At 39.9% G+C, this 27,588-nt stretch overlaps 6 protein-coding genes across 6 annotated transcripts; 4 read left to right on the top strand and 2 right to left on the bottom strand.

Annotated features, from left to right (window-relative positions):
* Positions 1-2,311: 2,311 nt before the first annotated feature.
* On the top strand, positions 2,312-4,402 carry CBG26860 (the record flags this gene model as incomplete). Its single annotated transcript, XM_045236447.1, has 4 exons — positions 2,312-2,350; positions 3,028-3,126; positions 3,800-3,934; positions 4,232-4,402. 4 exons carry the CDS (start codon positions 2,312-2,314, stop codon positions 4,400-4,402), a joined length of 444 nt encoding a protein of 147 aa, XP_045099154.1.
* An 809-nt stretch (positions 4,403-5,211) lies between these two features.
* On the top strand, positions 5,212-16,789 carry CBG11506 (the record flags this gene model as incomplete). Its single annotated transcript, XM_045236448.1, is given in 21 exon segments — positions 5,212-5,263; positions 5,327-5,492; positions 5,892-5,976; positions 6,024-6,698; positions 6,748-6,809; positions 6,823-6,865; positions 7,483-7,698; positions 7,737-7,901; positions 7,953-9,018; positions 9,062-9,399; positions 9,452-9,787; positions 9,807-10,910; positions 10,959-11,915; positions 11,966-13,777; positions 13,822-14,034; positions 14,081-14,653; positions 14,697-14,758; positions 14,776-14,790; positions 14,801-14,945; positions 14,991-15,498; positions 15,546-16,789. The coding sequence occupies 21 exon segments, from the start codon at positions 5,212-5,214 to the stop codon at positions 16,787-16,789; spliced, it is 9,837 nt and encodes a 3,278-aa protein (XP_045094506.1).
* A 511-nt stretch (positions 16,790-17,300) lies between these two features.
* Positions 17,301-23,123, top strand: CBG11504 (the record flags this gene model as incomplete). The annotated part of the gene is made up of 12 exons (XM_045236449.1): positions 17,301-17,303; positions 18,115-18,134; positions 18,314-18,482; positions 18,551-18,710; positions 20,073-20,178; positions 20,269-20,440; positions 20,478-20,670; positions 20,714-20,854; positions 20,901-22,046; positions 22,106-22,629; positions 22,689-22,984; positions 23,030-23,123. The coding sequence occupies 12 exons, from the start codon at positions 17,301-17,303 to the stop codon at positions 23,121-23,123; spliced, it is 3,024 nt and encodes a 1,007-aa protein (XP_045094507.1).
* CBG11505 lies at positions 18,812-19,959 on the bottom strand (the record flags this gene model as incomplete). The annotated part of the gene is made up of 4 exons (XM_002635215.1): positions 18,812-19,351; positions 19,395-19,550; positions 19,594-19,818; positions 19,882-19,959. 4 exons carry the CDS (start codon positions 19,957-19,959, stop codon positions 18,812-18,814), a joined length of 999 nt encoding a protein of 332 aa, XP_002635261.1.
* A 498-nt stretch (positions 23,124-23,621) lies between the features above and the next one.
* CBG11503 lies at positions 23,622-24,913 on the top strand (the record flags this gene model as incomplete). Its single annotated transcript, XM_045236450.1, has 6 exons — positions 23,622-23,663; positions 23,712-23,866; positions 23,969-24,136; positions 24,181-24,408; positions 24,452-24,596; positions 24,659-24,913. The coding sequence occupies 6 exons, from the start codon at positions 23,622-23,624 to the stop codon at positions 24,911-24,913; spliced, it is 993 nt and encodes a 330-aa protein (XP_045094508.1).
* Positions 24,914-25,270: 357 nt separating this feature from the next.
* On the bottom strand, positions 25,271-26,957 carry CBG11502 (the record flags this gene model as incomplete). Its single annotated transcript, XM_002635212.1, has 8 exons — positions 25,271-25,435; positions 25,617-25,718; positions 25,767-25,987; positions 26,066-26,131; positions 26,197-26,423; positions 26,494-26,656; positions 26,702-26,807; positions 26,862-26,957. The coding sequence occupies 8 exons, from the start codon at positions 26,955-26,957 to the stop codon at positions 25,271-25,273; spliced, it is 1,146 nt and encodes a 381-aa protein (XP_002635258.1).
* Between the last annotated feature and the right edge of the window lie 631 nt (positions 26,958-27,588).

The raw sequence follows: 27,588 nt of genomic DNA on the forward strand, positions 1-27,588 counted from the left end.
TCCCCACTTTTTCTGGAAATTCAATTATTATCATTCTTCTCCAATCTCTCTTTTGAACTAATTTCCGTTGAAAGGGGTATAAGGAATAGTAAAACAGGGTAAACAAAAAACAAAAACAACCCGATTTCGTTTCTTTGTGTGTGTGAAAATAAGGAAGACCCCTCAATACAATGTTTGCCCCCCGAAGAAGCCGTTCATCCAAAACTCAGAGGACTACTCTCTATTTTCGAAATCCCTTTTTTCCAGATTCATACGATTCTCGTTGGCTCAAAATATGACAAAAACGATTATGATTTATTCAAGTGTTTTTGAATACAACGCAATTTTTGAGATTCTATTATAGTACCTAGAAAGAAAAATTATTGAAAATAAGTAAAATTGAGAAAACAATTGGAGCTAAGGACCAGAAGAGCCGGTGGTCGTGCCCGAAGGTTTCACAACGAAAACTACCTAAAAATATCTCGGTTTTCTTGTGTTATTAGCTCACTTCTTCATTAGAAAACATTTTTATTTTGCCACTTTCCTGGAGGAACATAACATAAACCGACAAAAATCAACAAAAAACGAGGGGGTAATCGTGAAAAGTGAAATATGTTTAGGTTACTGTAGTTGTCGTTTTGTGACCTCCGACCACGGCTCTCGGCGTTTCTCTTCTACAGATCCTATGTTTTGTACCTACACAATAGATTTTGTGTTTTGAGCTATTCTATTGGTCAATATATCTGAGACTATATTCATAACTTCACTACTTTGCATCCAGAGATCTAAAATATGTTTGTAATGTTCAATAAAACTATGTACACTTTTTGCAGGTAATACTAGCTCTTCTTTCTTTTCTAATTTTTTACCTCCCAACTACAAAAACAGACCTCAAAATCCTCTTCCCTTCCCTTTGAACAATCTCACCTTTCCATCCTTTTTTGTTCTATTTGGAAACTTTTTTCGAAGCTCCCATGGGATAAGAAACCGTCAACCTTGACACGAGGTTGAGCAACCAAAACCAAACCAAAAAAGGGGATGACCGAAAAACGTATTCATTTTTCGCAGGCGTTCGTTTTGTTCTTTGTCTGTGTTTTTTTTCTTCACAGGGCCGCCCTACCAAACAAACCCAAAAATTCTGTTTGTTTCGTCACCCTCTTCTATTTTTTCTTCAAAACTGCTCAACTTTCTTCTCATACTTCCCACCCCAAAAAGATGTCTGAAAGCGTCATTTTGTGTGCGTGCCAAAGCTTCAATGAATTATAACCATGCCGTGTGTTTGGTATATAGACTCTCGTTTTTCATTTCTCTTGAGAGTCGGAACATACATTAAAAATTAGTTTTGAACATATTCTCAATTGGAGCTCTCTCGACAGGATGTTGACGTTGACAAGTTTATCCATCCATCCATCATTCATTTTACTCTGTTTATGCGCTCGAGCATTCCATATTCACACATTAGCCAAAATTCTTTTCCAGTTCGAAGTGAACCCGTTTTTTGATCAGAATATAAGGGTTAATTTAAAAGTAGGACTGAATATAATTGGATATTAAATGAAGAGAATTAACTGCATAGTTATAAGAATGGGAGATGAATAATGGATTTTGGTCAATTTTCAATAGTTCAAACTTTTGATCAAGGTTGAAAATAAGAGAAGTTTTATGATTCTGAAACTCATTTAATTATTCCGGTACAAAAAGTCAGAGTTGTGGAAGAGAAACGTCTGGAACCACCTCAGAAGAATGGAACCATCTCGGGCCCACTCATTCAATACAGGTTTCACAGTATCATGAATTATTAGGAAGAAATAAAAATTGATTTCAAAAATGTGAGAACCTCACAACTGGAACATCAGGAAACCCAAATTTCTAATAATCCAGAAGTACAGAAACCCATGATTTCAGGGTTTTTGGAATCTAGGAATCTGGATACCTAGATGTTGAAAAATATACTATAAGAGCTAAGAAACTTTGAAAATTTTTGAAACACAAAATCTTGATTTTGGGATCTGCGGATACTTGAAATCCAGAAACGTCGTTTATCTCAATAAAAATTTGGAAAACAATCTGTATCCTAAACTTTATATCTACCATAAACCAGAATCTACTCCAGAATCTTGAGAGTCTCAAGTTTCTCTTTCTTTACCACCAAGCTCGACCCAAGTGGTTTAGTTTTCTTCTGCTTTTCTGTCCAAATGTATCAATTTCATTTTCCGTTTTCTTTTCCGATCTTCTATTTTTCCAAACCTGACTCCGTATTATTTTAGTGCTTTGTCCCAGACATTCTCATGATTATCTTCGTATTCGCCGCTCGAAAATTGCTATACTCAATATGCAAATTTCGGTGGTCCGACAAGATGAAGCCGAAGAAGTACTACGTACCGCCTGATTTATTTAGACTAGGACCGACGTCTTCGGCGGGTAGTTTTGCATCTTTTCTCAACTCACTCCATCACGACGTCAACACTTCACACTGGCTCTCTCAATTTGATAGTACATTTTCCAAAATTTAGTAGTGTCGGGGAAACTACTCAACTCTCACTCTTTTCTACGCGGGTTTCTGCAGCAGCCTTTTTGGGTACTCAACCGCGTTTAGTCGGTTTTCAAGTGCCCCAGTGATTTATTTTTTGATTCCTTTTTTCCTTTTTTCTTTTGGGTGGGATTGAAAAAGAGGGCGGAGCAAATAGAATAGGGGAGGGGCTAATTTTTAGTGTTCAAGCTTTTAAGTTAGACTAGGATTAGTGTTTTTTTTGTGATAAGCAATTCAATTTTTGTGATTATAAAAGTTTCTGCAGTTCTGACATGCTTGATGCTAGTTTCAGAAGTTAATTGTTTAATACGATAAACACTCTAATAGAATGTCCTCCATACCGTCAACTTTGAGCTTACATAACTCGGCTTCTGTAAAAGATACCAACAACTTGTTAACTGATAAAATATTTTTCGCATTATGATAAACATTTCATCAGTTGGACACTTTTTGATATTTTTCACATGAATCGAGAAAATTTGTTTCAACGTTAAGAGTTAGGAACTCACGGTAACGAGCTGTTGAGCAGAAAATCAAATGTTGAACAGAAAACGTTCATCTTTAATGGGAACGGCTTTAAATATAGTAGGAACTTTCAGACTACAATAATGACTACAGTGACCAGATCCTTTCAATATGCTGATCATTCTTTAACGTTAACTGCTTTTAAAATTAAAAAGAACTATTCCTTTTCTCTGATTTCTTCTTTCCAACATCACTTCCTTTTTTTCTTCACATTTCAACCTTTGACCTAACTTCCTTTTCAGCATTTTCGCTAACAAGGTATCTCACCTACTTCTTCTCTATTCTCCTTTTTTCTCTCATGAGTGTCTTTGCCGTGTTATTAACGCTTCACCCTTGAGAAGGCGCCCGTCGCCCGATGCCCGAAGCAAGAGCCTGGGAGCGAGAAGGAGCAAATATATTTCTTCTTCTTCTCCTCTCCTTCGCCACCTCCTTACACTTTTTGTCACCACACGTCGTCGTGTCAATTCACTTCGTTTTTCTCACACATTGAATTCCTCCATGAAGTGAGAAGAAAGAAGGCGTACTTTGAATTGATGAGAGAAAAAAGAAGAAGAAGAAGAAGTGGAACAAATTGAAAAAATCTGAAATGAAAAAGAGATAGGAATAGGGAGGATGAAGGGAGCCGAGGTGGCGCCGGAGGAGCACAGATAGAAAGTGCTCCACACTTTCTCTCTCTTCTGCGATGGTGGTCAAGAAGGAATGTCAAGAAGACATCGCGTGGGAATCCAGACGAATTTGCAAAATTATTCCAAAAAGAAGATGGAGAGATTGTGCTCCGATGGAATCGAATTGCTCATTCAGAAGATGATTTTGGAGGCGTTGAAATGTGTCGTCTTGAACATAAATTCGGTTTTCCTATTGTTTAAAAAACGAGAAAAAAGAAGAAGAAGAACTATTGAAGTAGAGAAGTTTGCTCAGCCCAGAATGTAATAGTTCCTGGAATTTCTTTCATACCTTTTTCTTCTATTTTTATTCAGCGCTTTTTTAGGGTCGACTTCCGCCTTTTTTTTTCTTGGAAACCTTTTTTATATGATTTTTTTTGGCTTCTATGGAAGTTTCTAAAACACATGGATTTTTCGAAACTGTGTCGCAAAATCATGTTGAATCAAATTTTCGTAATTCATAACTTTCGAACTTTCAAAATTTTTAGAGCTCAATCAATCCAGTCTTAAGAATAAAAAAAAAAAGCGTTTTCAGATTTGTATAACCCATTCTATCCGAATAACTAATAGGATTACAGTTATAGAATGCACTATCCAAAATCTAAAAGAAGAAGTGGACAATCTGATCTTAGACTCATATTTTGATTGCGAACCTTTGATTCTCATTTATTTCCACCTTCAGCCATTTCCTAAATTTCAACCTTAAATATCCCCACAATCATTACGCATCATGTATCTCCTAACTTTTTCATTAACATCAACGTGTCTCGATCCATTCTTGCCCCTTTTCATTCCCTCCTTCTTCTCCTTCATCGTCACACCGTGCTCGTCGAGCCATAATCTAAAATTCTGCTCATTTTCTCGCCCCGACTCTTGTCCATGACACGCCAGAAAACTTGTTTTTCCTTCTTCTTCTCACATCGAAACTCTTTTTTTCGCCCCCGTTTTCGCCTTCTTCTCCCAAATTGTGATTTGAATACAAATTTTTTTGGGGTGAGGCTTCTTTTCCTCAACGTGTCGTTTCCAGCTGTTTTACTTTTTCCAACTCGTCTCTAAGTCTCTTCGTCTTCAGCACTCTCTCATGGCTCCATTCACTTTTTTAGAGACTTTGAAGCTCTTCTCAGGTGCCAACAATGCGTCTTCTGAAAACGTCTTCAAATTGACCTCTTGTGTTGAAAAGTGAAAAAAACGGCAAGACAAAAAAGAGCAAAAAGAGGGTATATACGGCGCCAACAACTTTTTCTCCATCGTTTTTTATCTGTTACTCTTCCGCCACTCACCACTGTGTACTCGTTTTCCCCTTCTACTTCTAGGCCAGATAATTGCGCCATTTCTTCTTTAGTTTTTTGTTGTCCCTCCTCTTTTTTGCTCCATTCGGGTACGCCAAGTTCTCCATCGTCACCTTTTTTTGCATTTGTTCGTATCTTTCAACCATGGAGAATTTCAGAAACCAAAGAAAGTTGGAAGATTCGACAAATAGCATGTAATCTGGAAACGGAATACTGTAACTGAAATATGATTGTCTCGTGGCCAGTTCTATTCATCTTCCTGCTACAGTATACCAGAAGTGAGGTTTTAGCATTCAACTGAGAATGCTTTCAAACTGGAAATCAATTCATTCTGATTTCAGACTCTCTGGGTACTTTCCTTCGTGTGGAAACAGGCCATCAAAACATCGCCATCGATGGGCGGGACACCTATTACGGTCATTATACAAAAATCCACTTTCACAATGTAACATGTATCAACTCAATAGACATTCACTGCTTGAAAGAACTCACTGGTGCCGAAGAAATGTAAGTACGAATACATATAAGTCCCAAATGGAGGGCAAATGTGCCAAATTCAAATAAATCAGGTCAAACTGAGAAACATGGCTAATTTTAATTCCCCAATGACCCTCTCTTGATTTGATATGTCGGTTAGTAGAAAGTAAAAGTCTTCTTCTTCTTGGGGTCTCGCTCTCGATTTGTTACGTTCGATGTGTTAGTGTGTTGTGCACTACTTCATACTAACCCTTCACGATTAATTTTCGCCTTGGGAATTGGTGGAAATGAGCGGGGAAAACTCAGTTGGGTTCTTTTTGAGAAGAGGACGCAAAATATTTCCAAAAACGTTTCCTGGAAACATTAGGGAATAAACAAAGAGAGACAAAAAATGAAGTGGTAACAGACAAGAAATCATATTTCTTTCAGCGATCTTTTATACTCGGAATGCCAAAAGGGACACTGGAAAGTTGCACATTACACGAATTCAAAACATCATTTCAGGTTGAAAGAGGTTTGTGGATACTCGAAATAGGAATTTAAAATTATCATTGTTTTCAGCCAATCCATGCTCTCCGTCTTCTTATATCAAGTCGAAAAGAGCTATCCGTAATTGATGCTCAAGTAACATCATGCACCTACCCACCGGCACCACCTTCCGAATGTCACCGAGCAACAAGGAATCATAATCATAGACACGGAAAAACTGGATCAATTTTGAGAGCAGTTGATCCGTACTCAAGGATAGAAGAAGAAATGGAAGCAGAAGTGGAGGCGGGAGCGAAAGCTCTAGCCAGGGGGTTGAATCCCGATCCAGAGACCAGTAGAAGCCGAAGAGTGAAAAGAAGTATTGAGGACATCACAATGAAAGAAACGAATAATGTGAGAACACTCTCCGGAGATCAAGTAATCACAGAAGACACCGTGGTGCCTCATAGAAGCCAGCTGAATATTGCACCAGGATCGAGGCTGAAATTCCAAAAGAATGTTGGATTAGTGATTTATGGATCGTTGAACTTGATGGGATCCAGTAGTCAACCAGTTACCATGGAAGCAGTAAATAAAAATGAACGCTGGCGTGGAATTGAGTTTCGAAATGCGTCAACGTCCTCATTGACTCATGTGAACATTTCCGGTGCCGATGTGGCCGTGAGCGTTAAAGGAGGAGCATCGCCGGATATGGATCACGTTGTTGCTGATGGAAATACTTATGGAATAAAGATTAGTGATATGGATGTGAGTTTTAAACTTTTTGATTGACCCATCTAATATTACAAATTTTCAGCCGACTACAACCACACACCTAAAATCCGTGGTATCCGTAAACAATGAGAAAACTGGAATCGAGTACCTGGGAAAGGTATAAAAGACAACTGAAACATATTGTTTCATTATCGAATCTTGTCCGTCTGCTTCTCTTCTTTTTGCTAACTCTCTCACCGCTGCTCAGCACCTCTGACTCTGTAGTTGCACCGCCGGGTATCCATTCTATTCCGTTCTTTATGTCACACCAAATTATGTCTCATCAATACTCATATCCACCATTCAAATCACTCCACACACGCACATGAATCACGAGCACGGAGAACTGTATATATACCGTTTTCTTGATTCTCTTTTCTTTTATCAACTTGTTTAACTTATAAACGACTCTCCGCAAAAAATTGCATTCACCTCACAAAATAACTTGTCCGTGTCTTTGAAAATAAATGATCATGAAGCGATTATTGGTTGATTTATGTGCAATTTACACCCACTCAAAAATGCATGTCGAATGGAAGAAATGGGAAAAGACAATTTGTTGACAATGTTTTTGATTTCTTTTACAGGGAGATAATTCAGCTTGAAATTAACGGTTCGGGTGGGCTTCTATTAGAGAAAATATGATAAAAACATTTTGTTCGATCTATCAGTTTTTTTGGTTTCAACTTGAAATTGAAAAATTACAAAACTTTGGTTTACCATACTGCGCAAATATGATAACTCAGCTGTTATCGATTCAGATTTACCAATTCTTCAGGGATCTATTTCCATCGACAGAGCGACTGCAGCATCCAACGGTGGCCTCGGTATTTTCATAAATACAGATCAACAAATCAACATTCGCAGAAGCACGGCTTATTCCAACAACGGAACTGGCATCTACGTGGGAACTTCTGAAGTGACTCTTGAAAATGTTGTTGTGAATGCTAATGGGTTCTATGGAATCCATGTGGAAGTCGAGAAGAGATTAGAAGTAAGAAAACTGACAAATTGTACTTTGGTTTCTGAAAGGAAAACAAATTTCAGATGGATGGTGTAAATGTGTCAGCTCATCGGACAGAGTTCTCAGTGGAATTGTTTACGACGGCGGACGCAAAAATTGGAATAGCGAATTCTCGTTTTCACGATAACAAAAAGGGCGGTGTGCGGATTTCAGGGCAGTTTCAGAGTCCTAATGTGAGTTGGCAAGATCAAGAATACAAATATCTGAAAAGTTCATACTTTTAGATAATCTTCCGAGACTGCCGATTTCTTCGGAACTCTGGAGAAATAATACAATTCAACGACTTCAAGAATGCAAGTTTGATTATGGATAAATGCGAATTTGTGAGCAGCAACTACATTGATTTTGACGGTGGAGACTCCGCGGTGTCCCTCAAAAACGTTACTGGAAACGGAAACCAACTGACGATATCCAATTGCAAATTTACCAAAAACACCATGCACGACGTCATAAAAATATTGGAAACCGATTCTTCGGCGACTCAGATCCAGATTTCAGCCAACGAATTCAATCAGAATCTTGCAAACTCCATCATCACCACTAATTCAGCTAATGCTTCAATTACTGAGAACAGATTTCAAGACAAACGATCCACGTGCGAGATCACTTATTACTCTCCAGCAATCCCAAAACCTGAAGATATCTCAGACAACAAAATGCTCTCTGGGAACAAGAATCCGATTTGCACTGGGTACGGATATCAAACCGTTCAAATGGATGAACCTGTTACTTCCACTCCTCTCCCATTAATTGGTGTCACTGGAAATCCGTTTAAAACCTCTAACGGAGTCATCAAGGCGGCTTCGGAACCCTATCTGATCAATGAAGAAGTTGTGATAAACATTGGAGAAACAGTTGTGATTGAACCGGGTACAATTCTAGATTTTGCACCTGGAGTCGGGATTACTGTATCGGGTCGACTGATTATGAATGGGACTGAAGAGAAGCCAATTGTGACTCGTGGTCAGAATGATAACACGTGGCGAGGGATCGTAGCAAAGCCAGAAGGTGTCCTAGATGTGAAAAATGTGGTTTCCGAGGATGCATCAATTGGAATATGGATAGATTCTCAAAAAGTGAAAATAGAAAATGGACGGATTGTTAGACCAGTAGTACATGGAATAGAGATAACACAAAACTCTAATGATGTTGTGGATTTGGGAGGGTTGATAATTGAAGAAGCTAGTGAATCAGCAATCGGAGTGGACGAAAGAAGAGATGATCTACTTATCAAGAACACTAAAATACAGAATGGAGTTGGTAGTGGAATCGATTTCATGACACCTACAGGTAAGGGAAAATCAGTTTGTATTTCAAATAAATTTATTTTCAGGAAACATTGAACTCCAGAATATTATCATTGATAACATGGGAGCTTATGGAATTCATATTTCTGAATTCCCATCATCTCCACTACACGCAGTACTTTTGGAAAATGTTAGTGTAACCAATCAAAAAAGAGGACATGCCGGAATTCTGATATCTGGAGGGTGGATTCAAAATGTTGGGCTGCATAATTTGAACTGTTCAAATAATTATGTTCCAAGTTTAATAGTTGCCTTGGAGTGTAATGATGGAAATGAGAAATTGATCAAAATGGATAACAATTCATTTGAAAGGAATTCTGATATAGTTCAACACATTCAGTTGGGAAGTTGTGCAAATCTTCAAGTGAGTTAGAGTTAGAGTTAGAATTCCAAACATTTATTTTCTTATTTTTCAGATGGAAAGAAACAATTACAATGAGAACAATGCGGATGGAATCGGATCTACGCTAGTTGTCACATCTGAAAGCAATGTGAAAAAAAAAAATGGAGTTATGGAATTTGTGAAGAACAACTTCACCAACAACGGTGGAATATATACTGTCACTCTGGATACAAACGTACACGATGCATACTTCACAGATAATTTTTTAACCGATAACTCTAATTCTGGAGCAGTTCTTAAAATATCGGGAGAGAATGTAAAGATTGTGACTAACAACTTTGACAACAAGAATAGCAATTATCAAATTGCGTATTCGGACGACTCGGTAAGTCTCTCTGTTTATCTGTTTGTCCAACTTTTTATTCCAGCCTATCGATGCAACATTTAATGAATGGAATGGCCTTGACGAGGAAACTGTTCTAAAAACGATTGATGCTAAAGAAGGAGCTGTTCTTATTGTTCCTTATGGATACACCACCGTATCTGTAGACAACCAACTTGATCCTCTCACTACAGTAATTCCAGTTACTGTGCCCGACTCTGCGAACATCAAATGTGCTCATCTAGCATATTGCTCTAGACGTGGAACCTGTAGAGATGGAATCTGCATTTGTCCACATGGATACACTGGATTCGATTGCTCAATTCCTCTCTTCTGTAACTGTAGTGGAAATGGATTATGCAATTTGCTAAACATTTGTATGTGCAATGAGGGCTGGTCTGGATCCGATTGTTCCACCCCAAAATGTGTCACAAATTGTACCGGACATGGAAAATGTTCAGCTCCAAACAAATGTGAATGCAACCAGGGATGGATTGGAGAGACTTGCGATATTACTTCATGTCAAGATTCAAACTGTGTACATGGCCACTGTGGATCAAATGGACTATGTCTCTGTGAATCTGGATGGCAAGGTTCTAGATGCCAGATTCCATACTGTGCAAACTGTTCTCTGAATGGGGTATGTATTCGACCTGGATTCTGCTCTTGTTTCGAAGATTACGGTGGATCGGATTGCTCGAAATGTGTTGGAGACTCTTGCGAAGCTTGTGATTTTGATTGCAACCATGGTGTCTGTGAGCACCTAACGAAAACATGTTCCTGTTCGAGAGGATGGATGGGCGGAGCTTGTGATGTGTGTGCATCTGGTAAATGTGATGACACGAGTAAGATACAGTATATTCAACCATCCACTGCTGAGCTCGAAGATCTGAACGCAGTGGTCAACGTTTTTGGAGATGGGTTTTCTATGTATGTTTCCATAGATCATTTGAGTTTTAAAAATAGATTTTGCAGAACTTCAAATAATTCCTATGTGTGCACTTTCGGAAGAACAAATGTCACTGGCCGTAGAGTTTCATCATCCCTTATTCGTTGCCCGATTCCGTCCAATCTGACTCTGGGTCGACATGTTTTCAGCGTTTCACAGCCTGAATCTTTCAAAGTGATTGGAAATTCAGAAGCAAAACCAGTAAGATTCAACTTTTCAATTTTTCAACAATAAACTTAAATTTTCCAGATCCATTTCACTCTATACGATGGATGTGAAATTTCGCTTTGCCAAGGATCTTGTATTGGTCCGCTTTGTATTTGTCCACAAGGAAAAACTGGAATATTCTGTGATGTTATCGAAGTTTTGCCGAGCATTGACAAACGATTTCTGGAGCATCAAAGAGCCAACACGGCGTATGAAGGTGTCCCGTATGTTCTGATGCTCCCAACGATGGCTTCTTCGGTTCTGCGAGTGAATTCAACTATTCCAAATTTAAATTTCATTGCTTCAAAAGGAATAGTGGCCTGGCCGGAACCAATTGGTTCTCCATACCCATATGAAGTTAAAGTTACAGCTTTTTCACCCGCTGGACAGACTGAGATTGCCTGGAATATCACTGTGCAACCAGAATATGCAGTAGAAGTTCAAAATGTGACTGTTGACGAAGGAGTGGCAAGACTCCGAGGAAAACTGATTGGGCCTGCAGCAGCATCAATGCGAAAGAAACCAGTAGTAATTCGAGTGAGGAGAGACGACACGGTAGATGAAATCCTAGCAGAGTCGGATGTCAATGGAGATGTGACTTTTGATTACATTCCAATGTTGCCTGGAATTTACGAAGTCACAATTGCTCATCCAAATGTGCCATCTGATCCAATTCATCCTGTCAGGTTCATAATTCCTGATATGAATCTCCATTTGACAGGAGAGTCTTCAAACTCTACACTTAGCCTGAACATCACTGGGCCAGAGAACTGTGAAGTGAAAGTAATTCAACCAAAGTTGGAAAACCAAAAAATCGAGCGTCAAGGATCCCAGACAATTGTGGATTTTGGAAGATTTTGGGACGGGGAAGTTCTAGCAACAGTGAAGTGCGAAGACTCACCACTGGAAATCGTTAGAGCTCCTCCCATTCAGAAGAATGGTATTTTGACAACAACCCCTGAAGTGCTCAGTGTATACGGGAATGAAAATCTTTATGAGGTAAATTTTTGAGGAATTATAATTTTGAAAAAAAAATCTATGACTTGCAGGTGAAAGTTCATTGGCCTCCCGAACTCGAATTCAGTCCAAATGTTGTGATTTCTGAAGGTAGCTTCGACGAAAACCCAGTGGTGATTCCAGAAGATAAATTTCTCCGTATGACATTTTCAAAAGTCGGAGAATCGATTGGGAATGGAACAATTCAAGTGAAAGATGGACCTAACCTGATGTCTACGATTCCATATTTCTATGCAGCTTCTAACAAATCCCAATACTACACTTTCAAAATTTGTGTTCGAGATGAATGGGATGGGCAAGAAGGGCCTTTGGCATCAACTGAAGCAGCAACAATTGCGATTCAGAATCCACAGAGAGGAATTGATGTTACCAAGACAAATGTTCGATTGAATGTTCAATGGGCTGATTTTTCCCTACAGCCAGGCACATACAGCTTGTTGGTGAGAAGTGAACTTCATGAACCTGTCGAAACGATTATCGAGTTGTCCCCTTTGAATACAAGTTTCTGTGTCCCATTGGTGTCTTCTCGTTCAAGAAATCTCCCTACTATCCATTGTTCTCACTTCACTGATCCAGCTTCATGTGACGTGACAATCACTTCTGTGGCAACATCAGATAATCAACTTCCGGTATTTAATTTCCAACCATCTGTTGTTACAACAAACGGACAGAAAATATTAGTAACACCACGTGGAAGTTTAGGAGGAACCATTGGACTATGGAACGGTGGAATTTCCGGAATCATGGTGACCCCATCTAAAAGATCTGTGTCCATCAATGAAAGTTTCTGGATCAGTTTCTCGTGGGAGACAAATCAAGTGACCAAAACCTGTGATGTGAAAAATATCCAAGTTCCATTTGTTTTCCTCCCAGAATCCAGTCAATCTCAAGTTCCAATGCACAGTTCATCAAGCGTTCTCATTCGACTCAGAGTCGATTCTAATCAAATCTGTGATTCTGATAACACTGCAGTTATTCCTGCTACTTCAACACTTGTTATGTGCAATTGTGGAGATGGAGCTAGAACACGATGCAGAGAAAGATATCATTCAGCAACAGCATGCGGTGGATCATGGGCCAAAATCGCGGATGATACAGTATCCCTAGAAGTACTCGCTTCATTCCTCGCAATGGTTTTCGAGTGTAGAGAAGTTTCTGTGGACTTCGCGGAGCTCCGAAATTCTTTGGAATGCGTTGCTTCTATCGAAAGCGATTGTCCTATTGGAGCCAGGAGACACAAGAGGGATGTAGTCCAGATGCAAAACGACTCTCCATTTGGTATTATCCACGAGTTAAATTCGAATACTGACTTTGGAAAAGTTCTTCCGGTTCTCAATGCATTGGATGTTCAGACAATTAGAATATCTTCTATTTTTATTGAATTTGTGGATAGAATGCAAAAAATATTCCCAAGAGAAGTGATCGAACCATTGGATAGAGATGCAGTCGATCGATTTTTGGGAGCCATTGCTGATTCCTCAGATGAAGGACAGTTTATATCAGAAGCCGAGAGAAGAATCATTGGAGCAGAAGCATTTAGTCTCGTTCAATTATGGAATCTGACTGTGAAGAGCTGGAACTCTGGAAAGATTCCACAGGAAAGAGTAGGTATCACTCACCAAGATGCAAAACTTTTGGTATCAGCTGCGGATCGAATCAAGTCTATCTCCAGACAAAACGTGGCTCAAGATCCGTTTGCAATGTTGCATGGATACATGGAAAGGATGTTGGAAACAGGAGAGACCGAACAAAAGGAGTGTGCGACAAGTACAGTATTCATTGATAAAACGGAAGTGGAAGAAGATGGTCAGATGAGGATTCAAGTATTTATAAAAAATAAAGCAGTAAGATTTACACTCGAATAAAAAAAAGAGAACTCTTATTTCAGAACATCACCCTTACAAACGTCGGAGTCACATTATCCTTTGTCAAGTCTGAATCAAAAACTGCTGCTGTAAATTTCAACATTGGCCCATCCTGGTCTGCAGGAATCGGAAGTCTAACTGGTCTTGGATCTTTCGAAGCTGGATCATCTTTTGAGATTCACTGGACTCGATTTATATCTGCGCCACGACGACTAACAACAGTCGCAAAGTATCAGGTAAGGGCACTATTTCCCATTTAGATGTTAATCAATTATATTCCAGCCAATCATCATTTTTTCATTCTCTTCAATGGGCCGTCTGACCCAACAGAAACTATTCGCATCTGAAGTTTCAGTGATTCCCAAGAAGACCATTCGAGCTATCAACATCATCAAGGATAGCTTATCGCCCAAAGAAGGAACTGATTTTTCTGTAATCAGTGCGATCATTAATCACGGCTACACACCACTGAAAGAAGTAGAAATCAAGATGAATGAACTGAAACATTCGGGATCCGTCACACCAAGATTAGATTCTGTATTTGTGAATGGAAAGCTTACATTCAAGACTCTCACTCCTAAATTCTCAAACATTCCGAGTGGATCTACTCAGTTGATCAGAATCTTGATGAAAGATAGTGATAATACCATTGTTCCGATTTCATCTATGAATTTGACTTGTTTGGAAAATCAGAAGCTGTTACCCTTGGAAACCACAGAAACTTATGCGATCCGTGCTGCAGGAATATCTGACTTCGGGATGCTTTTAGCTACACCCAACCAATCAGTTCCATTATTTTATTTCCGTCCATCAGCAGCTCAAATGGTTAACGTCATCAAGTTAGAATTTCTATCGGTAGGATTTCACTGTAACACTTAGCCAGAAGTATTTTTTTCAGATCCAAAAAGTGAATTCTTCGTCTCCGAGCATGAAAAGTTTTGTGGCGGCGTTTAGAAATCCGTGAGTTTTGTTTTGAGTATCCTTACCAGGAAGTTTTTTCAGAGAGTCAACAAGTTTCGGTGGGGCACTATGGGCCCGAATGCCAGTTCCAGAGGTTCATGAAATGTACAAGCTGGTCTCGATCGTAGATAGAGGAGGAACTAGACCAAGGGAGCTACAAGCTGTGCAATGGATGTCAGAGGAAAATGTTTGAAAAAAAACTGGTGAATGAAATTGAAATATCATTTTTTAGGGAAATCAAATGCTCAACTGGATTGACCCTGGATCCTTATCGCCATCTCAACAGATGTTCTATGAGCTTCAATTTTCTGACCCGAATGCGTCTGTAGAAGACGAGAATCCCTCATTTGAACAACTTCAATACCGAATAGAAATTCCACAAAATCACCTGGAACCTAACACAAAAATCGGCCAAATTGAAGCCGACTCCTCAGAAGATCTGACCTATTTCTTATACGCTCCAGATAACAGCAAACGATTTTCAGTAGATTCAGAAACCGGGAGAATATTCTACGATTCTGATGAACCACTAAGCAATGAACTGGAATATTGTGTGGTTCTAGAGGCGAGAGACCCCCAAGGGAGAGTTACCAGAGTACCAGTGGCGATAAATAATGGAGGTCAAAGAAGAGATTGTGTTCTGTTCAGTACAGTAAACCTGACACCAATTCTTCATTTTGGAGATTATATTCCTGCTCCCACCATCTTGACACCAAGGACGTTTGTCTTCACAACAACACGTAAGAGCTGTAACAAATGGAACGAAATCTAAAATAATAATCTTCAGAACCAACGTCTCTTATGACAACATTCTCCACGACACTTATCGACTTTACTCCATCGCCCATCACAGAATCTCCAAGTTCTTCGACTGTTTCTGAAACTGATGGAACAACTTCGAATTGGCAAACTACTGAATCGTGGAGTACATCAGGAGGATCCACATCATCGGATTATCATACATCAGAAAGTTATGCAACAACCACCGATTCATCTTCTTGGTATTCTTCTTCGTATGCTACTTCGAAAGGCACAACATCTTTTACCGAATCTTCTACGTGGTCATCCACAAATGGAGTAGATGACACTACGACAAAACACCCCAGCACATCTGGCGGCGACGATTCAACTTCTACTGGTACAACTATTACTTTTGTTGACTCTACTTTGGAAACTATAACACCGACGGAACCATCTACTACATCGGAAAGTACTACATCTGGGGAAAAATTAACGACACCTTTAATGACAACATTAGAGTCCGAAGCAACATCACCAGAATATATTACATCTGAATCCACATTGCAGTCTATAACTCCCCCTACAGAGATGATACCAACTGATTTCCCGACCCCTTCTGACCAGATGACTTCTACGATCGAGCCCTCTGAATCCACATCTACCGTAGACCCACTTCTTGAAACTTCGGCATTCCCAACACCAGACTTCACCCTTGAACCTATCACAACCTCCACGGATAGCAGCACCACAGATTATCCAGATGGAACGACGATGACATCTCCTGATGTAACACTTCCAATTCTCACGACGTCTACTGAAGTTACGTGGATTTCGACCATTGGAAGCTCTGCATCAACTTCAGAAGTAACTCGAATTCTTCCCACTGATCCGACAACACCATCCACCCCGCTTGCTTCCACGACTACAGAATCGGTCTACACTGTTTCGTCAGATGGAACCCTTGAGCCAATAACGTCTGAACCCACGACGTCATCCTCTGAAACAACAACTCCACCTGAATACACAATAAGTCCAGATTCATATCCAGAAACCGAAGGAACCGTACAACCACCGATTCGAATATCAACTGTCGGAGGAGGGGACACCTATGTCACATCATCCCCGGCTGCTGGTACTACTGCTAGTTTTACAGTATCCACAGAAACTCCATCAAATTCCATCCGAGATTTCGATTGTGCCTCGACTAGTTCTCCACTAACTGGCTTCTTCAAAATGGTTTGTGATATCCAATTGATGGCTAAACAAACACACAGATCTCAAATATCATGATTTTATGTTTTTGTAAAGTTTTCCAGTTTCTCTTTCAGAATGTTTTTATGATAACGGGTTTTTATACTGAATGATCGAATGAATAGATTTTATCTGACTTTTTTCTTGGATAATTGCAGAACATCGGAGAACACTTTTATTTTTTTGTTGACCTTTAAGACCAGCAATTTTGATTTTTTTTTCAAAATGGAACAAAAACCTAGTCTGTCCATCTTCATGGCACCGTCATCATCATCATCAACTTTTCCAAATGTTGGCAGTATTAGTAGCATTGCTGTCGAGGCGGAAGCGGTAATAGGTGCCTTTCTGGTTGACCCCCTCAAGGTCGGATTATGAAGCTTAGAGACACGGTCTTCCCAACTGAATGGAGGTGGGGGAAAATGAGACACAGGTTGTCCGATGGACAAGGTCGGGACTGTTGATGGGCGGGAAATAGGGGTGGACGAAAAGGCAATAGAGGGAAGTGATTGACAACAAAATGTTTTGAAAACGAAACTTTAAAAACACACACATGGTGTGTGTTTTTAAAGTTTCGAGATCAGATGTTGTTGATTGTGAAAAATTGTGTTCACATAGTGTCTTAAAATTCCATTATTTTTCCGAAAAAATTCCATCGAAAACTGTTATACTGGTACAAAAAATCGGCGCGGCGGAAGAGAAACGTCGGTGAAAGTAGCTGAAGATCTAACAACGGCAATCACAGTAACCTAAAATTATTTTTAAAATCAGGATTTATTTTCTCGTTTTTCACTGCTTTTCGGCAATTTTTCGGTTATTTTTCCCCAAAAAAAGTCGGAAAATTAAAAATTTTGCCAGTAAAAAACTGACTGGAAACGTACAGAAATAGATCATTTATCTTCCATTGGTCCTTTTTGTCCCAGAATAATAATTGAACCAAGTTTTTAAATTTCATTTTTCATTAATTAATTATCTTAAAATTTGGTTGATACTGTAATATGTTATCCTCATCTGAAATGTTTGTTCTCCTTCTTTTCTCTCAAATTCCCACTTCCCTATCCTGCTTCACTTCCTGTCATCGTCTCCATTTAATCATCATTTCGGTTCAATTTCATGAGCCACAATAACCACTAAAACCAACCGTCTGTCAAAATCCACTTACCACAACCCTACCTACCCACCTGTCCCCTGTCCAGAAACGAACGCTAATTTGTCGAACAACCTCTGATTTATTGCCGCCGCACCTCTACCACCCGTCTTCCCTTTTTCCCTCATCTGCCACAATAGGATCGGGGAGGCAATCAGAAGAAAGGGACCCCCTGTCTTTTCATAATTGCACCCCCTCTTCCTCGATACCTTTTCCCGAGCACACGAAACGCTTTTATTTGTAGGTCAAATAAAAGAAAGTGAGATTTTCGAAGAACGACGACGAACGACGCCATCTGTGACTTCGTCAAGGAGATGCGGAATATTTTACTGATTTTAACTTTTTTTGGTTCAACTGGAATTGGTGTAGATGCTCAATTGAGTAGGTTTTCTCTTTTGACGCTTTGTTTTTGACGCAAGCTCACTCTTTCAGGACTATGTGAAGCAGAAGGATCATGTCGACATTGTGCAGATAATAGATATTCCTACTATAGATGTCGAATGCAAGATGATTGTTTTATTGGCGAGATCTGCGACAATGGATTCTGTTGTCCTAATACCCTACCAACATTTTCTCTCCAAAGAGAACGTAAGTTTTGAATTTAAAAAATGTCATCTAATCCATTGCTAAAAAAATCTAACCATGCACGATCTCAGCCACTAGCCCTAAACCTAAAACCTCTAACAAAACAAAATCGGATCCACCGGCTGAGGAACCTTGTCCCGATGACTCCAGATGGTCCAGAAGATGCTCGAGAGATGAAGACTGTACGCATGAGGAAGAACTCTGTATTGAAGGAAAATGTTGTAAAAGTGAGTTTGCTTTATTTGAAAAAAGTTTCAATGTTTGTTTCGAAATACATAAAAAAAGACATTAAAAAAAGAGGAAATTGAAAAAAAACAGAATGTTGGAGGTCATCATAGAATAGAAGAAACAAATGTGATCGAGTCGTTAAATTGTTTCGAAGAAATCGAAGTATGACGAAAAATATTCGACTCAACATAAAAAGTTTGACTAGTTTGGTTCAGAATCATTCGGTAGTAGGGGGTCTTATAAGCTCCTAGATTGAAAATATCAAAATGCATTTTGGAAATGACATCTGAATCGGAAACATCAATCAGAGTATAGAAGGAAAGTCCCTTGATGTTTGAGTCTGGATAGTAAGTATTTCGAAGAAGCTGATGAGCTTTTTCATCAGCATAAGTGATACGTAAGTCAATTGAGGTAATGATAACGAAGGAGTTGCAAGATATGGTGACGGTAGATAAGACAGGGGTAGGCATGGGATAGCAAGCAATCATTCGGGTATTAGGATTAGGTCCCATCGTGATTTCTAAACGGAGTACTTTGTATCCAGGAGATGCTCGCACGGCGTCTTTGTTAGCCCGTTTTGTGAGACTTGATTTCACACGGACGTTGCACATTTGAGGCCAGTAACGATCACAGTAATTGAGAGCCTAGAACAAAAGAGTATATACGAGAAAGACTATTGATACAAACCGAATTGAAACAATTGACATCCTGCTCATGAATATAATCGACCATTGGGTTTCCTGTCATCTCAACTTGCGACAAGCCGAGATAGATACTGATAGTCTCACTGATATACAAAACATCTCCACGCCGATCCAAAATCACAAAGAAGCCATCTAACAACTGAAAAGATAATGAATAGATCCCATTTCGATGCATTCCTTACATCCAAATGATTATTAGTCCAATTGGAATCACTTCCATAGTAGTAATCCGCGTTAGTGTATGCTCTTCTTGATTGTCCGAAAATATTGTACAATTTGATGTAGGCCGTTGCCAATCGAACCATAGTAGTTTTATCAATATGCTGACCTGATATTGCCCTGGCCAACGGAAGTTCTTTTGCCAACTGGGAAAATTCAAAGTTTTCCATTTGTCTTCGTTGTTGGGCCTGGGATTTTGATGGTTTTTCTGAATAGACAATACCGACTTTAGAACTAATGTGCGGACTTACGTTTATAATAGAGATTAGTGTCCATAGCTCTTGCTCCAAATATGAAATAAACCCACTTGATCCAGTACATACACGCATCTCAGCTCTTCACATGTAATTTGTATGCGAATCATGGAAACTCGAGAAGAAAACTAATTACGCAATATGACGCACACAATTGAATGGTTGATAACAAAAAGCAATTTTTGTAGCATGTGCAATGAGGAGGAGGGCACTTCTTGACGAATTACGGTCCTTGGAAATCGTTGGACAAGCAATTCCACTCTGTGAAGAGAGCGGATTAGCGTGGAGAAGAAGGTACGTAATATTTGATTGGGTTTTGGAGGTCCCGGGTTTGATTCCTGATTTAACCTTAATCATTTGCCTTTCTCACTAAAAAAATTTCAGACAATGTCTCGCTGGAACTGATGTATGCTGGTGTGTAACCAGATATGGAAGAAGGCTAACTGGAAAAGAAAGTAAAGATGAGAAGGGATGTGAAACCGTACGAAGGAAGCAGGAGAATCTTGCTTTAAAAGCTGCTGCTCTTTTGAGAGAGCAAAAGCAACGAGAGAGGTTCGTCGAGTTTCCAAATTGAAAAAAAAACATTTTTTCAGACTTGCAAGAGTGTCTCACCCGGAGAATGTCCCCTTCCTCTAAACACATCCATAACCACTTTAACTCGTTGCTTATGTGATTCTGAATGCGAGGCAGGGACTAAATGTTGTCCTGGTTCTATCACTAACCCTAACTATCACGCTTGCTTACCATCGCTAACTAAAATTATGAATGAGCCAGTTTCTAACGAAAGTTCGTAGTTTACCAAGTCAGAACATAATCTTTTGAGTTTCAGTAAATCCTGCAATCTCCATGGTTTGCGGTGCTAATGAGCAGTACTCTGCGTGTTACTCCTCTTGTCAGCCTTCGTGTCAAGACCCATCAACCCCAGCGTGCCCAGCTCCAGGATGTCATCCAGGTTGCATTTGTCTTCCAGGTAAGTAGTTGAAATGTAAAACTATCCTAATAATTGCTTTTTCCAGGTTACATCAGACGTGATAGCTCACCAAGGTCAGCATGTGTTCCACGAGCTCTTTGTCAAGCATACGATCTAACAATCCGTTGTGCAGACGAGCGAAGACAATATCAAACGTGCGGAAGTGCTTGTCCGATTAGTTGTGCCACGAGAAATCAGCCAAGATGTAATGAGAGATGTGTCACTGGATGCTTTTGCAAGATTCCATTCATTTTGGAGAACACTGAAGATCCGCTCCACTCGAGATGTATTCTTCCTTCTGAATGTCCAGAACTCCCGACACCAGCTCCAGAAATCGTTGAACAGTTTGTTCAAAGAAATCCTCAAATGATAGGAACGTTTGGAAATTCGAACATTCAATACCCAACGACTCCTAGACTGCCACAAACTCTTCCAACAGTCGCTACAACTCCTAGGAGCTTACCACATACGACTCCTGTTCAAAAACTTCCAACTCTCATTCCGGAGCAACACTGTGAACATCCACTCAAAAACTATCAGAGCTGTGGGAGCAAGTGTCCTGCATCCTGTGACCGTCCTCTCTCACAAGCTGCCTCTCTTGATTGTGCTCTTTCTTGCGAGCCCGGATGCTTCTGTAGACTACCATATGTCCTTGCTGATTCCAATGATCCCAATTCCACGTGTATTCTTCCACAGTTGTGCCCTAGGAAGAATATTCCACCATCAACTGCCAATCTTCCTGCAAGTCAATCTTGTCCAGACCCCAGAAAAGAATGGAGTCAGTGTGGAGCTCTACATTGCTCAAGATCATGTCCGAACCCATTGGGTAGATGTGGCTCCGGACAATGCTTTGCAGGATGTGTCTGTCGGCAGCCATATGTGCTTCTTCATCCTAATGATCCCACTTCTCGATGTGTTCTTCCTGCAGAATGTGATCGTGGATGTGAAGATCCCACAAAAGAATTCATGACGTGTGGAAGTTCTTGTCCTATGGGATGTGACAATCGACATCCAAAGAACTGTGCACCATGTCAAACTGGATGCTTCTGTAAGAACGGATTGGTGTTTGAGAACTCTGCCACGTGGCATACATCGAAATGTGTCAGAATAGAAGAGTGTCCAGCAGAAGAGGAGACCACTACGGAGCCATCCACCACAACTACGTCGACCACGGCGACGACAACTACGGAAGGTACTATTCTAAGAATGAGTCGGGATTTCAGACAAAATATATATATATATATATTCCAGAACCACCAGCAACTACTGTAATCGCTGAACCTCGAGGCCACCCATTTTCCTCTGACTCCGACCTTTTGGCTTTAAAACCAACAGTGTCACAATCCGAATGTCCTGCCACCACATTTGATGTTGGTGGTCGAGGATGTGGAACTGATATGGATTGTCCTGTCGAACAAAGATGTTGTCGTCCGATGATCGTGTCTCTTGGAGTGAATCCTCAACGATGTGTCTGCCCAGATAATCATGCTGTCTGGTCATCATGTGGAACTTTGTGCCCAGAATATTGTGGTCAACCGTCTATTCCTGTGTGCTCCGGGACGTGTAGTGCAGGATGTCACTGTGCTCCAGGATTCGTGAGAGCCAGGAATGACGTAACAGCTCCATGTGTTCCAAGAGAAAGTTGTTCAAGCTCGTTGGGCTCCACGACGACTAATCGAATGAGAATATCTCCAGTGGCAGCGAGTATGGATGAGCCAATGAGATTCGCAACGATTAGAGAGATCACTCCACAAGACCCATGGATCGATGATGTGGTGAGTGTATATTATATTTAAGAGAAGCATCTAACCTAAATATCAACCGGTTCATACAGATAGCTGTAGCCATCCTAATGACCCGAGAAGGCCAACATATCGGACGGTTCACATTTGCACAACTGACAACAACAGCTTTGAGAATCCACGGAGAAGTGTACTCACTTCCTCTTGGACGTCATGCAGTTGTCCTCCATCAATTTGGTGACTCGTCCGAAGGATGTTCCAGAGTCGGTGCTCCATTCTCTAAATCATTGAGCCCTTCATTAGGAGATATCACAGAAACCGGAAAATTCGATAGAATCGTAGATTGGCCAGTAGCGGATGTAGTTGGAAGAGCGTTGGTTATCTATTCGTAAGTTTAAAAGTCTGAAATTATTTTCAAATTTTCAATTTTTAGATTCTCCACAGCAGAATGGAGTTTGCGGACACACTTTGGAGAGAAACCACTGGCATGTGGAACAATTGGAATTGCAAAGGTCGCAAGATCCTAGCTCATTTATTTTTTCTTACTTTCCAAAAACATGATCTTTCAATTATCTTGACTGAAAAAACACTCTAATGGTACCTTTGCTCATATCACCGATGTTCACTTTTTGAATTTATAAATACTTTTTTGTTTGTTTGGTGATCTCAATTTTCAAAAATAAAATTACTGGGGATTAGGAATACGAAACACTGATATCTGATGAAACTACCTACTTCCTGGGAAAACCCACAATCGAAAAAAATAATAATGAGGAAGCTGAAAATTATAGATTTCTTCTTCACCGCCTCCCGCCACTGATCAAAGCTTGTTGACTTATTAATACTGTAATCTTTAAAGGTCTGTAATCTCATACAATGTTCAATAAAAAGAATTTCAAAAACACATATCGTGATAAACTTGAATTCCTATCTAAACACTCCACTGGCTCCAAAAAATCATTTCTAATCTTTTCATAATCTAATCTGTGAATCGATTTTTGATATACTGGTAAATATTACGCTAGATGTGCACGAGCAAGCCTAAAAGTATTCCTCTGCCTGAGCAGGTCAGTTTTAACCCGAAATTCTCAAAATTCTAAAAATTTAAACTCTAGCACATTCTTTGCTCAACACCAAACTCTGGATGTCGTTACGTGGAAGTGAAAACTGGACGGAAGTCTTGGGAAAAGAGAACAGCGGTTTTGATTCGAACCGACGAAGAACCGAAGCTCCACATATACACGTACTTCTTGAAAGGAATTGGTGCAGGGTTGAGTGGAAAAGTGCACATCATAAATGTTCCTGGATAATATTTATGATGTACACCTCAACTGTGCACCAACTGATGATAAAGAAGACCCCATATTTTCAGGAAACCGCTGATAGGAAGGACGTTTCCATTGAATAGTCTGAAGACGTGCGAGGCGAAAAGAGACAATAATGGTGTGATTACGATGAAATTGGTCACCGATAGACGGATGGAATTGGTATTTAAAACCAGTGGAAATGATGCAGGATTGTGGGTTGCAGCTATTATGAGGTTCGTTTTTGGCATAAGATTTTCACATTATCTTTCGAATTCAGTTGTTCTCAAGCATCACTTTGTCATGAGACCCATGCACCGATTAATGATGGTTCAGCTTCGAATGCCGTTCCAAATATTAAGGAGGAACCCGATAACAATGCGTACACTGGATCCAGAGAAGGATATGTGTTACCGGTTCAAGAGGGATCGTTGGATGAGGAAAAGAAGAAAAAAGAAGAGAAACAAGAGGGCAACAATCTAGCTCAACAGCAAAAGTCGGATGAGAAGTAGGTCAATGTTTGGGTATATCTAAATTTCCTGAAATTTTAGAAAGCAGGAATCTGGAAACAGGCTAACAAAAGTCAATTCCAAAACAAAAACAAAGGATTCAACAACAACCGAATCGAAAAGAAACAAGGCCAAAGTGAAAAAAGGACCTCTGAATCCAGACGCCCCTGCTGCGGAAGCTGTTATAGTAAGTTTAGAACTCTTTTCATCTGTTGAGAGAATATATGTATGCAAAATTCAAAACTTCAGCCTGTCCAAAAAACGGATTCCGAACCGGACAACAATTGTGATCCACAGTTGAAAAAGACGCAGACAGAAACACAAGAAACTTCTGGAAAGGGTGCCGGGGGAGAGACCCCGAACAAATTGGTGACGCCCAATTCCACGACTCCAGCTGGAGCTTCTTTGACACCAATTCCAGCGCATGATGCCAATGCGAAAGATGAACATAAGAAGACGTTGACGAATTCGGATGAGAATGAAGTGCCGGACAAGAAGAAGTGATAGAACTGCATTTTTCTTCAATTGTGTGAATGAATATTTGTCCTGAGACTTGTTTTTTTTGTATTTAAAAGTGTTCAGTAACAATAAAATGCTTGAATATGCCGAAAAATTATATGTACAGGAAAATGAAAAAAAGTGCAGTACCCATAAGCAGAGAAAACAGAAGTGGAAAGGACGGGGAAAATCGAGAAAACAGACAAGAAAAACAGCTAGAAAGGATAGAAATCAAATCACTATGGGAGAGAAAAGAACGAGGATAAAAACTGGGAAATCTTGATGATGTTAGAATTCAATATAAAGCTCACATACACACACAATTATGTAAATACACTAGAACTGATTTTGTTACTTTCTTTTTTAATGAGAATGTCCAGATGCTAATATTGCTGGAACAATAGCTCCACTAATTATCAATAGTAGTTCTTTGACGGTGTAGCTGGGTCCCGCCGAGTGAGAATGACCTATTGAAGATGGTGACGTCGCATCAACAACGAGCGAGTATTCTGTTTGCTTGTTGTTTGCCTGAAATTCCTTTTTTTTAATTTTTACCAAATGTTCAAAAGTCTTTGACATTTCTGCTATTTCCGGAAGAACACCCGATAATCGGATTGCTAAATTCCTTTTGTAATTTTTGCCCGAATACAAATAAATAACTAAACTCGAGTTTAACCCTATTCTTCGCTCTCACCCCACCCAAACTCACCAATTCTGGAAGCACGTGCACTGTAGCCACGTAGAGGAACGTGCCAGCTGAGAAGAGCATCAGCACACCTGTCGACGATTCTGATCGCATTGACTCGCCCATCTGGAATAACTTTTATTAGTGTAAATTGTTTATTCTCTGAATTTTCACCTGCATAATAATAACAAATGTTATGAGTGCGGCAGCGGGAGCAGCAGCTGAAAACACAACGAGATGTTTGCGTATCGCTCGCCGATCAATTGATTCCATGAGAAGAAATGAGACGAGGCCAAACGCGGCTGGTGCTTTGTGAAGCATGATGGCGACAAAAACGATGAGTTGGACGTCGGATTTGTTGATTACTGATGCACTTCCAAGAGCGACACCATCAGCTGGAACGATGATTTTAGTTAGGTAGAAAGATTATGTATTCTTTTTACAAGAAAAATGAAGTACAGAGAAAAACTAACCGGCTGCATGAACAACTAATCCAATAGTTGCTGAAATTCCGATTCGACTCCGTCCAGATCGGTCATCTGGAAACTTCTTTTTATAGGCGAAATTAATAAACTTTTTTTCTTCACAAAGTGTTTTTACTCACTTCTTGCTACTGTCGCACTCCCGATTTGATCGACGAGCAACATCAACACGAAACCAAGTACTAACGAGTATCCAATTTGGGAATGTACATTTCCATGACCATGCGAATGCTCTTCTTGGTTGTCTTTTTCATTTTCCTCATTTATCGAATGATTTTCTATTATCACATCTCGTTTCGTTCGATTTTCAGCGGTTTCCTCGGTTGGCGAGCGAACAACTCTTCCGATACTGAAACTATTGACAAATTAGAATCCCTCGAAAATATTTTTCGGTCATTTCTTTAGCACAAAAAACTTACGCCTCATTCAATACTGCATCTTTCGGAATTATTCGCGGGAGATTATCTTCTTTGTCTTTTGCATTTTCGAGAATCTGCTTCGCCTCAGCTGGATTTACAATCGCTCCGACGTTTGAGACAACTCGATTTGGGTGTTCGTGATGATGCTGATGACCACCGGCAGCTGAACTAATCAGCTTTTTTCGAATTTGAAAAGCGTAAAACTTACCACATTGAGCTCCATATAATGCTTCGACGCCTTCCGGGATTATGACAGAAAGTGCAGTTCCAACGAGCAAACCAGCGCCGAATATACTCACTAATCGTATCCGGCCCTGAAAAGCGAAACGAATAAATTTTTAGTTGGAAAGAAAATACCAAAACCTTACTTCTGATAAACTGAACATGAGTGGTATCGAACCGGCTATATAACTGCCAAGGAACATCGCAGTGGAGAGTACTAGCAGAAAACTTATCCCATCCATTTTCTGAAAAATCGATAATTAGGTCACATGTTTGTATTTTGTGAAAAATAGGTCGAAGTATTCTATGGAAAAACAAAAAAATGACTTGGCAAACGACTGAAGATGATGCGACGATAAAGAGAAAACGGAGAAACTTGCAAAAAAAAATTATTTGGCATGTGCGGTGGAGCGCGCTTGCTTTTTAGTGGTAAAAATCCAGTGACCCCGCAAATTCCGGAGAAGAAAATTTCCGAGGAAAAAAAACTCCGGACCTGCCTTTGGACTGGAGCGGGTGGAAAATGTTGTGATTCGTGGGGAGAACGATATAAATCGAGATTTCATTCGAACCCTCCGAAAATCCAATCCGGATATAAAGATAGTCCCGCGTTTCTTTTTCACAAAATTCGGAGACGAGACAGCTGATTATTTTGTTAAAAAGGAGACTTTGGTGCAGAAGACGGCTCANAAAATTGCCAATTTGTGTCATAAGCATGGGTTCGATGGAGTTGTAATAGATGGAATCGAAACTTTTGTTCATTCTTTGCGTGAGAGTAAAATGTGAGATTGGTATTTTCAAAGTGTAGATTGTTCTAAAAATATATATCCAGGGAGACGATAGAGATGTTCATGCAAATTGGAAACGTTATCCGGC

Source organism: Caenorhabditis briggsae (assembly GCF_000004555.2).
Source record: "Caenorhabditis briggsae complete genome, chrV, whole genome shotgun sequence".
NCBI classification, from domain to species: Eukaryota; Metazoa; Nematoda; class Chromadorea; order Rhabditida; family Rhabditidae; genus Caenorhabditis; species Caenorhabditis briggsae.